This window comes from Tenrec ecaudatus, chromosome 3, assembly GCF_050624435.1.
Source record: "Tenrec ecaudatus isolate mTenEca1 chromosome 3, mTenEca1.hap1, whole genome shotgun sequence".
In the NCBI taxonomy this organism is placed as follows: domain Eukaryota; kingdom Metazoa; phylum Chordata; class Mammalia; order Afrosoricida; family Tenrecidae; genus Tenrec; species Tenrec ecaudatus.
The window spans coordinates 23,411,259-23,426,119 of record NC_134532.1 but is presented as its reverse complement, the minus strand read 5'-3'; the positions used below and the strand labels follow the sequence as shown (position 1 = coordinate 23,426,119).

General features: G+C 40.3%; 1 protein-coding gene across 1 annotated transcript in view; it reads right to left on the bottom strand.

Annotated features, from left to right (window-relative positions):
- Nucleotides 1–14,861, bottom strand: part of LOC142443180 (uncharacterized) — a 245,514-nt gene that overhangs the window by 195,422 nt on the left and 35,231 nt on the right. Inside the window, exon 3 of the mRNA XM_075544709.1 lies at nucleotides 7,446–8,646. Coding sequence (XP_075400824.1) covers nucleotides 7,446–8,646 — 1,201 coding nt within the window. The remainder of the gene's footprint in view (nucleotides 1–7,445; nucleotides 8,647–14,861) is intronic.

The window sequence follows — 14,861 nt, the reverse complement described above, 5'->3', positions numbered from 1 at the left end:
TTGGTGCAGAGATATAAAGGGCTATGGTGGTGCTGTGGGATAAGATTTGATTGCTCACCACAAGGTCAGGGATTCATACCAGCTAACGGTTCCCTGAGTAAGATGACGTTTATTCCTGTAAATAATTACAGTCAGAGAAAGCCTAATGAGCAGTTCTAATTAGTCTTCTAAGGTTCCCATGGCTCAGAAGAGATGCAATCACAGTGGGTTTGTTTTTGGTGGAAGAGCTTGTTCGTTTCTTAGCTCGGTTGCTTGCTTTATTGGTTTTCCCTCAGTGCAGAAGAATGTTTGGTGTGTTCATAGTTCTCAGATCCCACAAAGAATAAATTAGTGCATTAATTAGTGGATGCATATGGTCAAATCAAACCATAATGCTGCACTGGAACTCATAATTTTCTAATTGCAAATAATGGAATCTAAGGAGCTTACTAATTCAAGGCATGCCTGTGGGTCACATCACTCCCATCTCTGTCATCCAACTTGTTTCAACAACCAGCTCTGGAGACACTTCTTGTGGAACTTACTAATTCAAGGCATACTTGTGGGTCACATCACTGTGATCCAACTTGATCCACTCTGTGATCCATCTCTGTGATCCAACTTGTTTCAACAACCAGCTCTGGAGAGAGTTTGTTGTGGAGCTGTGGTGCCTGTGCATTAGCACACTATTCATAGTCCCCACCTCTTATATCAGCCAGGATCACTCCTCGGCAAATCCCTGTTGTGGGTTCTTACTTAATGACACCACCACCATCACCGCCCTGCAATCGGGATTCCAGAGCCTTCTGAGTCAGGGAGCCAATGATACAGAAGTATCTGCCTCCCTTCTCTTCCTCCCACTGATGGTGGTGGGTCTCCCATCAGGTCAGTGACAGGGAGATGCAGTGGGTCACAGCAGATTCAAAGGCCCATGGGTCCTTTAATGCTTCTTCCAACCTTGTTTATCCTGGGTCTATTTGATGAGAAATTTCCATGTCCTTAAAGAAAGATGCTGGGATCTTGTTCAGAATTGCATTGTAATTATAGATCGCTTAGAGCAGTGTTTCTCAACCTGCCTAATGCCGTGAACCTTTAACACAGTTTATGTCATCTTTCTTGCTACTTCATAACTGTAATTTTGCTACTGCTATGAATCAGGAGAACCCTGTGAAAGGGTCATTCAAACCCCAAATGGGTTGTGACCCACAAGTTGAGAACCACTGTTGTAGACCATATTAACCTAAATAATTTTATTTCATAATTTTAATTTAAATGAAAATCAATAAAATTTTATATAGCTTTCACTTTGTTTATATCATGACTTTCAGGAGACACTCCCAGGGACCATGTTGGGCAGAATCTCAGTCCAAAAGAGAGATCCAAGTTGTAGGTCAAGGCCCTGGCCCTCAACCCTGTCTGCATTCCTATCTTACAGCCAGGACAGCATGCCAGACTTAAGGCAAAGCCATCTTTGAAGAAAGGCTCCATTCATCTGTTGAGCTTTTCAAGCGGGCACTAGATAAGATCTGGAAGGGGATCTCCTCCTCCATGCCATCTCTTAGTCATAGAGTCAGAAAAACAAAACAATAACAAAGTATTTGGAATTTTAACCTACAAAGTTTTATTCTTGTTTGCCAATTAACAGAACACAACTCCAGCCAATTGGATTGTATTTTCCTTTGAATCATATTTTCTACAATCATTTCCACATTTCAGAATATTGGGAGGTTTAGTGCACCTTGAGGATGACTGACCAAATCTAAGTCCACGCAGTGTTTGTGACTATTGTATGCGGGTTCACAGGGAATCAGAACTGACTACAGGACCCCTAGAAATTACACAGCATCATCAAAACAAGACCTGCTATGTTTGAGGCTAGCACTGCAGTCACTGTATCAATGCATCTCCTTGAGGACTTTACAGAAGGAAAGGTCTTCTCCATGCTTATTTCAGTCAGCACAGGACATCTTCAGATTATCAGACTGCAGTCTGAGGACATTGCCACCTGTGACTATGTAAGAACCAGTGAAAACTCATATCCAGAAAATGCCAGCATCCCAGGACCGAGGGAATGACTTTGACAATTGGTTTGCTGTCCTTCTTTGACTCAAATTACACAATTAGGCCACAAACACAGTCACTGAATGAATTTGAACTCACAGGGGCATTTTAAGGGCTGGATTGTAAATTTTGGGGAAGCAGACATGCCGAGCCCACTTCCAACCATGGGCCTTGACAAAGTCAGCGCATGGAGGAGGAGCATTCAAAGAAGGCTCCACCAAGGAAGTCTCTTCTGTGAACCCTGTGGAATTATTGGCCTGATATTATTGATAATTGTAGCTGCTCTCTGGTTCCTGATAGTTTTGATCACTTCCCCTTTTAGGAAACAACTGATGTTAACTGAGGAATATTCCCCAGAAATTGAGGTTACTCCCCTTCCTATGGCTTTGAAAGATCCACGTCATGATTGCGTGCAAAGTGTATTGTATAATAATACTAGAAGCTGGAAGCCAGTAACCCCCCTTAAGGAATTTATGTTAGATCTGGAGCAGGCTGAGCTATTGCAACCAAAACCCATGGAAATCTCAGAGGCTCATTTTGAAACTTTTGTGCAAGACCCTAAAAAAGTTTATCATCCTTTTCCCATGGATTTCCCCCCTCCTTATATTGGTTACCACATAGGGGGTAGAACATGGTGTTCCCCCACCAGGAAATAACCCAAAGATACATAGAGTTCCTAACCCTGATTTACCTTAAACAAGGGCTTACAATGAAAATGGCATAAGAATGGTTAACAAAGAAGGTGTACAAGTTCCTTTTAGTAGTTTAAGTTTTATGGAAAGGTTAGCAAGAGGAGGGCCCTGTGGTGTTCGAAGTCCACTGAAGCAAAGCTTCCTAATGTAAGGCAATTTGAAGTGCACTCAGGCAAAGCTACCTATTGTGAGGCAAGTCATACGTTGATACAGAAAGAATTTGGGGAACTTAGTGGAAAAGAAAGAAAAAGAAATAAAAGCCCTAGAGGAATAGCCTAAGAAAGAGCAGCCAAAGCCTCTAAAGTAATTTTTTGATAATGAAATGTATTAATGCTTTATTGATTTCATAGTTAGAACAATGTGCCCTAGTTGGATGAAGTGTGCTCAGATATTCTTAGAAGGTTTATATTTATCACACTTGTAGTTGAGAAAGTTTTAGTTTCAAGATGCACTAATTTTTAATCAAGAATCATGATGTGATTTATGTAACTTGTCATCGTCTTTTGGCTTGAGAATGTCCTGATTTATGACCTCAGGCAATAAGCTTTCAGCCAAGAAAAAGAATGTATAAGTTGAAGCTTGATGTCAGGGGAAGCCAGCCCCTAACACATCATTACGAGTCCGGTAGGCGCAATTGTACAGCGATAATAAGTAAAGATCATAGTAAAGTTATTGAGAGCATGAGAGATAGAAATGAAGTATTGAAATAAATGGGAGTCAGACACTTTTCATGGTAGCATGCTCACCTCTGCCCCACTGATGGTCCACGTGGAGGGAGGGAGAGAGATTTAATGCTAGCCCAGGCTATTTATCTTCTCTGGGGACATGCAAGCCCCCTAATTATAAGTGAGGACATACGTCACAGGAAGGGGCTTGTACTATATGTAATACAGTAATCAGAAGGGGTGGTCTAGGGACATACATGCAATAGGAAGAGGGATTCAGGGTATACATGTGAAAAGATGGGCAGACCCTAGATCCAAGATGGAGGCCTAACCTTGGTCATCCTTGGGTGGGTTTGACTTCTCTGGGGTCTCCTACAAGGAAACAGACAACCATTATCCTTATCAGAAGGGAGTGGGCCCTATTTATTGTGGGATAAAGAAGGGTGACTAATTGCTCTAGATGGTTGATAGCTCTCAGGGAGAATAACCCCTGACCTACTTCTGATGACCTCCAAGTGTAGTCATTCCCAAGCAGCTGTCTGGCATATATTTGGGGAAGACAGCTTGGGAGAAATCCTTCTGTATCCCACAGCTTGGCATGCATAAAATTGGAACAGTCACCCGCAACATTTGAGTCGTGTGGTTTCTGTACCCAACTCGCCGACGCCATGGGAGGGACCACTTGAGGGACCCCCAGACCTTGCTGCAGCTGGACTGCGACAGAGACCCTTTTATCATTCTTCCTGGAAGCTGGATTTCAGGCGGTCAATGCCCTACCACTGTGCATCCAGGGTTTCCATATGCTTATAGCTATTAAACAAACCAAAACAACCAAGTACTGTTTTAGATTCCATAGGGGTGATTCTGATTCACTGTGTCACGTTGTGCAAAAAATAGAACTGCATTTCTATTTTAAAGACTGAGACCTTTGAGAACTAATTCACTAAGCCTGACTTACAAGACATCTGAGTGAGTTTGAATCACCAGCCATTTGGTTCGCAGTGCAGTGCTGTAAGAATTTCTCTCGACTCGTGTGCCCCGTTAAAGAATTTTGAAAATGCTGTCCAGGCCTCTTTCCTCACTAAAGTATGTAGCCTCTTTCTCCTCTACACCTACTTTTCCCACTTTGCAGTGTATTATTACCCAAACGTCAATATCCTCCATTTCTCAGTATGTGTCCTGTGTCCCATACCCCATTCCACCCTGCCTCAAAAAGTTAGATTAATGCGTATCTTAGCTTCTGTAAACTGCTTACTGAAAGGAATGTGGGATCCCCAACCCTACCCTGCTTACCCACTGAAAGAAATGTAATATTCTCAACCCCTCCTGATAGCCAAACCTGCGTTGGTTTTTGTCCTTATAAACCCACCTGAATATCATTGGGCCTTGAGTCATTTTGGAGAGAATTGAATCATCCCAGAAGCCACCGGCTAGAATAAAGACTCCAAATTTGGACACAAATGAAATTACACCACTTATTCACATCAGAGGACTGAAATGAGAGCCCATGGATTAGGAAATTATTTTTACCAATGACACATCAGACAAAGGGTTAAATACAAAAATATAAAGAACTCTTTAACACCTCAATAATAAAATAACAAGACCCAATAAAATGGGAAGATATGAACAGACAGTTCACCAAAAATGAAATACAAATGATTAACAAACATAAAAAATGCTCATGTTCAACAGCCTTCAGGAAGATGCAAATTCAAGCAACAATGAGCTAGCACATAACTGCTATAATGTCATCCCAAACCAAAGAATCAAAACAACAAATGCTGGAGAGAATCTGGAGGGATTGGGATTCATACATACTGCTGGTGGATTTTTAAACACATACGGCCACTGAGGAAATCAATGTGGCACTACTTAAAAACAAACAGAATTTGAAATCCCATATGATCCAGTAATATCACGAGTAGGCATCATGGAATTCATAGACAGATAAATATATTTTAAAAAGCAACAACAAAGTTAAACAGAGATAAACCTCAATCCAAAAGAGGAATATTAAAAACTACAACAGATTTAAAATGGTCAAAAAGGATCTCAAAGGATAAAGGGATAGATATTAACTTAACTGCATCTGCAATAATCCACCTTCCAAAGAATTCTGCATGAGAACAAGGCTATTCACATTCCTGCTCTATGGTCACAGTATTTCTCCAGTTAACCTAGTTAACATGGGTCAAAGAGAGATCAAATGTAAAATCAGATATTGGTCTTCATATCAATGTACATATGCACACATGATGAGTCTATCAGGCTTTTCCAGTTTCTGTATTCATGATTTCCTGCAGGATTTACATTGCAGTCATACAATGAAAGTACAGACATTTTGTCCAGTCCTTTTCTGTCCAATTAGTGCATCAGTTTATCCAATGGAATTTGGGGAACATAAAAGAAAATATAATTGGATACTGGAGGCAGTGCCAGTCACTGAATGCCTATAAACTGCCACATTCCCTGTATTCATGATTTATCTGTTGTGCAAATCCTCTATTGTCACATGATTCCTTTTGGGCTAAAGGCCAGCCAACTTGAACTACATTGGTTAAAATCCTAATGTAGTTTACGGACACACTGAGAGAAACCAAAGAGGGTATTTGCAAAGTCAATATATTGTCAGAGCTTTCCTTCTCCATGAGTTCACTGGTATGTGATGCCACATGACTTCCTGTGGAGTTTCCCATCTTGACTTAATTTAAGGCTTGTCAATTTTGTGTATTTATGTCAAGAAAATTTAGAAACACAGGTAAAAGTTTGTTAAAGTTTGTTACATTACAGCTATATGGTAACTGTCCTACATAAAATCACTGATGAGGCTTGAGCTCTTCATTTTTTTAATGATTTAAAACATTACAGAGTAAATTGGATTTCAATTCAATTCATACATTGACTGTATTCCCCGAGATATATCGGCCTTCTTCCCACTTCAGCCCTCCCTTAGTTTTTATATTATTCATCCTTCTTTCCTGTTCCTTCTTGTTCCACAGTTTTAATCCATAAACAACTGCTGTTCTTTTGATTTTGTACAGTTCATCTTCCAGGGAGTGTATGTTATTCGTTGATGTTATTCTTCCCCTCCAAGCCTATATATTGTTTGGCTGAAAGCTGAAGCAGAGGTGTGAGTACAGGTCCAAGAGTGAACGGCCACTAAAGGTCATAATCTGCAGATTCCAAGTCTCCTTCAGACCTGTAAGCCGGATCTATTTTATGATTTTGGTTTTGTTCCACTTTCTTCTCCCACTTGACTCAGGGACCCTCTTTTGTGATCCCTTTCTTAGTAAGCAGTGGAAGCTGAGCACCGTCTAGTTCTGGTTTCAGGGTTGTGGAGGCTGAGGTTTGTTGTGGACTATTAATCTTCTGGATTAATTGTTCACATACATCAAGGAGCATGCAGGTGAGGCAGGATCAAGTGGAATCTGGGTGGGCACTCTACTGCTTGGTATAGCTGTGATCCAGAAACACCAGGTTCAGCTCTCTTGGCACTGAAAGCTGGAAGAGCAATGAGGTACCCATGTACCCTGTGGAAGTGCGGAAGATCCTCTCCCTATACTGGTGGGTCATGTCAGTAGAGGGACAGCAATGCAGAACATGGGTCCTCATAAGATTTGTCACAATTGTCTGTTCCCATGCTTGGCCCAGGCCAAACTCTAACACATCTTCCATGGTTTTGAAAGCTTTGTCACACTAATTCCAGTGAAAGTTTTTCTTTTTTGGGAATTTTGTCACGTTTAACGAGTTCTGACTTTCACATATAAGATTTTCCACATTTAATTCATGCAAAGGACTTTTTTCCTTTGTGAAATCTCTGATGTGGTGTAAGGCATCACATCTGGCTGAAAGCTTTAACACACTCACCACATACATGGGGTTTTTCTCCTGTGAATTTGTAGATGAGTTTTGAGATTTCCTTTATGAATGAAGCTTTTGCCACATTCACTACATACATGGGGTTTCTCTGCAGTATGAGTTCGCTGATGAACAGTGAGAGAAGTCATCCACATAAAAGCTTTTCCACATTGATGACATACATAGAGTTTCTCTTCAGTATGAGTTCGCTGATGAGCAGTGAGAGCACACTTCTGGCTAAAACCTTTGCCACAGTCACCACATACATGGGGTTTCTCTCCAGTATGAGTTCGCTGATGAACAGTGAGAGCACTCTTCTGGCTAAAGCCTTTGCTACATTCACCACATACATGGGGTTTCTCTCCAGTATGAGTTCGCTGGTGAACAGTGAGAGCACCCTTTCTGAGAAAGGCTTTTCCACATTCACCACATACATGGGGTTTCTCTCCAGTATGAGTGCACTGATGAACAGTGAGACCATCCTTCCTGAGAAAGGCTTTTCCACATTCACCACATACATGGGGTTTCTCTCCAGTATGAGTTTTCTGATGAGCAGTGAGACCATCCTTTCTGAGAAAGGCTTTTCCACATTGACCGCACACATGTGCTTTATCTCCAGTATGAGTTTTCTGATGAACAGTGAGAGCACTCTTCTGGCTAAAGCCTTTGCCACAGTCACCACATACATGGGGTTTCTCTCCAGTATGAGTTCGCTGATGAGCAGTGAGAGCACTCTTCTGGCTAAAGCCTTTGCCACAGTCACCACATACATGGGGTTTCTCTCCAGTATGAGTTTGCTGGTGAACAGTGAGAAAAGACTTCGTGATAAAGCCTTTGCCACATTCACCACATACATGGGGTTTCTCTCCAGTGTGAGTTCGCTGATGAACAGTGAGAGCAGTCTTCGTGATGAAGGCTTTTCCACATTCACCACATACATGGGGTTTCTCTCCAGTATGAGTTTTCTGATGAACAGTGAGAGCAGTCTTTGTGATAAAGGCTTTTCCACATTCACCACATACATGGGGTTTCTCTCCAGTATGAGTTCGCTGATGAACAGTAAGTGTACTCTTCCTGATAAAAGCTTTTCCACATTCACCACATACATGGGGTTTCTCTCCAGTATGAGTTTGCTGATGAACAGTGAGATCATTCCTCCTGGTGAAGCCTTTCCCACATTCACTGAATATATAGGACATTCCTGACACATGAGGTTCCTGATGTCCCTTGAGGTATGATACACTGTGAAAAGTTTTCCCACATTGTAAGGATTTTCCTAGCTTTTGTCCTTCATGACTTTTTTGATAATGTTCATTGAGTTGGAACACTTTCTTGAATTTTTGCCCACACTGACTGCATTCATAGGTCTTATCTAATACATCAATAATCTGGTGTTCATAGAGCACAGAGTCCTCGATGAAGGCTGTTCCACATTTATCGCCTGTGTGTGGTTTCTCAATTTCATCAGACTCCTGAAACTGAATGCATTGTGACTTCATGAGCCTGGGTGGTTCACACTCAGGGAATTTCATTTCAGTACAAAACTGCTCTTGTTCAATGTGGAGAAAGGTTATCTCATCTTCACTGAGCACAACTGACTTCCCTGTTATATGAATATAAATAAAACGGTATGATTAATGTTTATTGTCCATTGGAAGAAATACAATTGTGTAAACAATCCAAATGATAAAAAGTTATCGTAGCAATCAGGTAGGATATGAAAGTGATGAATGAACACGGAGTTGGTATTTGCTTAAAGAGGTACATGAAAATATACAACAAACATAATACAAGGAATACACTGAGACCCATAGACTGCAGGGGTGCTAAGGATTGCTAATTCCAGGTGGTAGAGGTCAGATACATTCACTCCATCAATCTTTACTGAAGGACAACTAAATACTACATAAAGTTGGGAGTGTGAAAAATGCAGAATGTTCTACTAGGGAGAAAACAATTTTCACAGGTATATATAAAAGGTATTATCGTACAGAAACATATTCTTTATGTCTATGGAGTCTGTATTCTAACTTATACCACTCATATTTCAGTGTTATCTTGTGGTGGCTTGCATGTTTCTGTGATGCCAGAAGCACTGCCACCCAGTATGTCTAATTCAAGCAGGATCACCCATGGTGCACAGGGATTAGTGAAATCTCCAGAAATAGGGCCTGGGAGGAAGAACTTGTGATGTATCTAATTCTGGAACATGAACCCTTCAGATTTAATGGCAATGGAATAACACTGAAGAAGTACTAAATCCTCAAAGTACAGACAATGGTAATGATGTGGATGGAGGGGAGCTTGGGGACCCTCAGTGGTTGACATGCCACGACTAAAAATGAGAAAAAAATAGCTGCACACATCCTCTAATAATGGGAAGATGGAATATATGAGATTTTATCAAGAAAAAAATTTCAAGTTGTCAAAACAAAATGCAATGTTTAATAATTGATAGTGTATGAGTTATTCAACTAAATAGACTGGAATTGGCTATTTTTAATCAGATATTCAAGTGATTTATAAGGCTGAGGCTGACAAATTAAAGAAGATTGGCATCATATTCATCATCAAAAAGTACACTGCAAGATCTTCCCTGAAGTACCATTCTGTCAGTGGACGCTTAATACTCCTATGCCTGCAAGTAAGACCAGTTACTACAAGCGCTATTACATTTGTGCACCAACTGTTTAAGCAAACATAAAGCATGGGATCCAGCCCCATAGTCGAAAGGACTCGTAGGAATAGCATGTGCAATTAAGGAAAATAAAGCAGACTGCAAAAACAGGGTAGAGTGGCTTCATCTCCGATGATGGAATAAGATAGCAAGGTCATTTAACAGTGAGTTCATATAGTAGCAAGGTGTGCAAGCCTCCAAAAGGCTCAGACACACGTAGTGGACAAGTAGAAATGTGGGCATCTGTTGAACTCTTTTAGAACACTTTTTGATAAGTACCAGGCTGTGGGAAACTGAAGACCAAGGAGGGAATGGATGCAGAGCAATTCTTTATTCTCAGAATTCACGAAGATTGCAAGGCCAGGTATCTGGTTGGAAGGAGGCATTCACATTTTTAAGTTAGAGAAGAATCCCAGTTACATTCGCTTAATTAAAAATCAGCCTCACAATATCCTCTCATGACCATGCTACCTTAATGATGCCTCATACAAGCATCATTACTATCTGCCACCAACTTTAACTACAAGAGCAGAAATGTTGTTATTGTTCTCCCTGCTCAGAGGTCAGTTTATCCCCTTCACCTGCCCTCAGCCTCAGCACTGGTCTTAAGCTGCTCACCCAAATTAGTTCAGGGACCTACAGGGTAAAGATACTGCCTACCTTGTTATATAGGTAGGTATCTGTAGGTGTAGGGTTGTGCGCGCGTGTGTGTGTGTGTGTGTGTGTGTGTGTGTGTGTGTGTGTGTGTAGGAGGTAGCTGCATGCCCTGAGACTATATAAATTGGTGAAATAATACAAAGCTTTCCTACATGTGCCCTTCAATTACAGGACTGTCCTTTAGGACCCATCCAGAGGGCATTTAAAAGACAAAGTGACAGTTGATTCCTTGAATGATAGCAACAAAGGGAACCTGATTGCTTTTAAAGCTAGGCATCTTTTAGTTGAGTAGCAAGAAGTCAGGCACTTGTAGGGGCTGTATACTAACATCTTACTGGAGGGCAGATACAGAGAAAATTCTATCTGGAGATTGTGCATTATCAGCTCTACCTTCATCCTTGGGGCTTATGGAGTTTTTCTTCTAACATTAGCACTGGTTGTCCAAGCCCTGTAGTCAGGAATATAGAGATATGGCTGCTTACACTTTGATCCAGGTTCTGTTTTCCAGAATAAATAAATTGAGGGTGGGGGGAAAGAGGCGATAAATTGGAGCTAATATCAAAGAATTCAAGAAGAAAATGTTTTGAAACTGTGATAGGAATTGTACAGCACTGCTCGATGTGATTGAACTGTGGAATGTAGTAATAGCTTTAAGAGCTCCCCCCAAAATATATTATATATATATATATCACATAACTTTTTCAGGCTGACATTAATCAACCATACAATCATGTGCACCTATCACTGCAAAATTTGGGAACAGTATTAGTAGTTGGAAAATGTGGCCTTACTGACACAAATGACACGTAAGTTTACTGATAAAATTTTGAGACCAATGATGAATTCACAGCAAATTCCTTATTAAACAACAGAAATGGAAACTGAACACATGGATCTTTCTGAATGGAACAAACAAAAATCAAATCAACCACATCTAGTAAATGAACTGATGGAGCTCATTAGTCAAAACAAGGCGAGACTGATATCTGAAGACTAATGACTAAAACAAGGTGAGTTGTTGGAAGACACCAAAGACAGCATCGCACATATGGAAACAGAAACAACTCAAAAGACAGAAAACAAGAGAGAGCAATGTAGAATAGACAAAAAATGAGAGAACACTATTGAATATACTGTGCATTATATGAATAACAACAACAAATATCTGTTGGAACATACAGTCAAACTGCTCTTTAAAAGCAGCAGAGGCATACTGTATAGTAAGGAATATATAGCAGACATGCGTTTAATAAAAAAAACCAAGAAGACCCTTTCCACTTACAAAATTATCGGAGAAACAGACGAATTTTAAAAAATCTTACAAGTAGAAAAAAAAGTGGAGGAACAATGCTAAAGTATATCCTAAGCTGATAAGATTTTTCATGCTAGAAAGTTGATTTTCGATACCTGAAAATAACAGAAGTTATAAATGTGGTTCACCAAAAGGAGTAAAATATGGAGAAATGCGACCATTAAAGAAATCCAACAGAGAAGGCAATTTGACCATCTCTATTAGAAAACAGAAAGAACTTATTTCACCAGAATGAAGAAAACTTTAAAGGGACAAGAGAACAAATGAGAAAATGGACATCAAAACCTTTAGGGAAAGCTAAGGAAGCACAAAGGAAACCCATTTATAGTGGGAGCTCAAGATCCAAGATGGTGCTGCATACTACACAGGGCAATCAATCCATTCTTACTCAGTAGGGGAGGAATGTGGTGTATTCAGAGGACAGTTACAAATTCAGAGTTCTCTGGAGAGAAGTTTGTAAGATGGATTTTCATAGTAAGGTAGAAGCATATAAAAGAGGGGAAGTTTTGAGAATCTTAAAGAAAGAAAATTATGGAAGCAAACATACAATAATATAAATCAAATAACTGGAAATCTAATCTCATGAGAGCTACAGAAGTACTTCTCTCAACTTCTAGGAAAAGAGAGCTCTCACATTCAAAGAAGCACACACTTTTATGCATTTTCCGATACCGACCATGGATGTGAGGCCTTCTGCCAGTTGAATCAACTCGTCCAGCCAATTCCCCTAAAGGTATTTTAACCATACCCCTGAAAAGTTCTGCTGTAGCTTGTTTCTAATACTGACCAAAGTTCTCCTTGTTGGAGTTGAGAGAAACCTTCTCAATGTCAACTAGATAACATGTGTATGAGAAATTACAGAATCTTAGACACACCAAAATTAGCCTAAAGTTTGTAAGGCCTGAAGAATGTTGTAGTTCTAGGAAACTCATGTTCAAAGCAACAAAATAAAGGGTGTTCTCTCAAGGATAGAAGACCTTACCCATTAACTCAGGCCCAGAGAATGCAATGAGAATCTACCTCCTTAGGAACACCACAGACACTGCAAAGATTTTAACACATAAGATAGGAAAAGCCAGGGACGAGGTCAATGACTTGAGAATTCTCCTCACCAATGAAAACCAGGTTACAATAGTTCTCCGACATCACATCCCGATATAGGGTCTTCTGAGCAGGGTTCAGGAGCTCCCATTCCTCCCAGGTGAACTTTACAGCTACGTCACTGAATGTCAGTGATTCCTGTAGTAAAGGGAGTCTATTTAATGATATATTTTTCATTTGAAGATTTTTAAAAATATCTTATAGTAAAGAAAGCAAAACAGTAATGAAAACTGTACATTCCATAATATGTAGTAAACTGAGAACTTGGTAGAAAGTGTATTTGACCTTATTTTGACATTGGCAACCATGGGGATGGAAAACTAGCCCTATTTTCACAAAGATCTCCTTTGTTCTAGAAATTAATGTTTTCATATACACATTTTCCAGATCAAATAATGTGCTCCGCCAACAATAGTTCTCCATTAAGGAGCAGTCTTAAAGGAGCTACCATAGTAGATGAATCATTTCTGTGCCTGGCTACTTCACTGTGCCTGAAGGTTATCTGTAGATCAGAGCAATCAGATTCTGAGTCCAACCCATCATAAATGTAGCAAATACCTGAGGAGGGCTCAGAGGTTTTGAAGTCAACTAACACTAGGTAAAGATGGTGACTCATCATCTTGCTTCTTTATTATGTTACCTGCTTATGACATTACCCATTGACTACGTATACACTAATTCCATTAAGTGCATTCCTTATGGAAAGATCTTTAAGCTCAATTATATAGACCCATTAGAAAATACATTCACTTTCTCAGTCCTGACATGATAAGGAGCCCCTGTTCCCCACTGTCTGCTCTCTGTCTTCACTATTTGCCACAATTGCAATGTCACTCCTGAGGATCACCGTTTGAGTGGTGGGACCACCATGCTCCAAAATAATGCATCCAGTCATAAAATTAGAATGTTGAGTACCAGTGAAATTATCTGAATGAGCTAGATATAGCTCAGATTTATATTCATACAAAGTAGATAAAAATGCCTCAGATTTATTTCACACAACATAGATTTATATTCACACACTTGTTTATATTAACAAACAAGTTTACAGTACATTGTGAAATGGAATGAGGAGTTCTAGCAGTATCACCATTATAAGAGGCTCTGTACCTTCAGTGGCGATAGGTATCAGGAACAGTTCAAATGGGGGAGGTCAAACATACCTCAGCTCTCCCACATATTTGGTCAATACTCAAGTCATTCCTCCCACTCCATTCTTTGTCTGATACCAAATTACATGCTGTTACCAAATAAAACTTTACCAAATAGATCAAGTCGTCTAAAATGAACAAGGTACAACCTGGGATCAGGAACAAGAAGCTATAACTCAGAACCATTATCAGAATAATCATAGGCAATACCTCCCTTCAGGAATGCAGAACAACTTTCTAAATTCTTAAAGGACACCTTAGCAAAATCTACTCTTGACAACATTAGGACAAATTCTTCTCAGCCACCTTTGCCTTAACTTTAATTGCAAGGTGCTCTTGAACCTGTCATCTTTGACCGCATTCTCTCCAAGGGGCCCGTCCTAGCTCTAATGCCATTGGGTAGACCTCTGGAGCCCTCATAATCTTCCCTAAGCAGGGAAGGTGCTAGGTTGGGCCAAGAAGCCATCATCTCAAGAGGGAGCGAGAGAACTTTCTGCAGGCATGCTGTGGTGAGAGAGAGTGAGACACATTTGGTTTTGTTAGCCCCTGCAACCACAGAGTTCAGAATGAACTCATGGATTAGGGATTTGTCAGCTTCCAAAAATTTGTGAGCCATTTTCTTGAATGGAAACTATGAGCTGCCTGTGTGACCTGACTTGAGAGCTTCCTCCACTCCATGAGCCAGCAGCTTGCTGTCCCACCTTC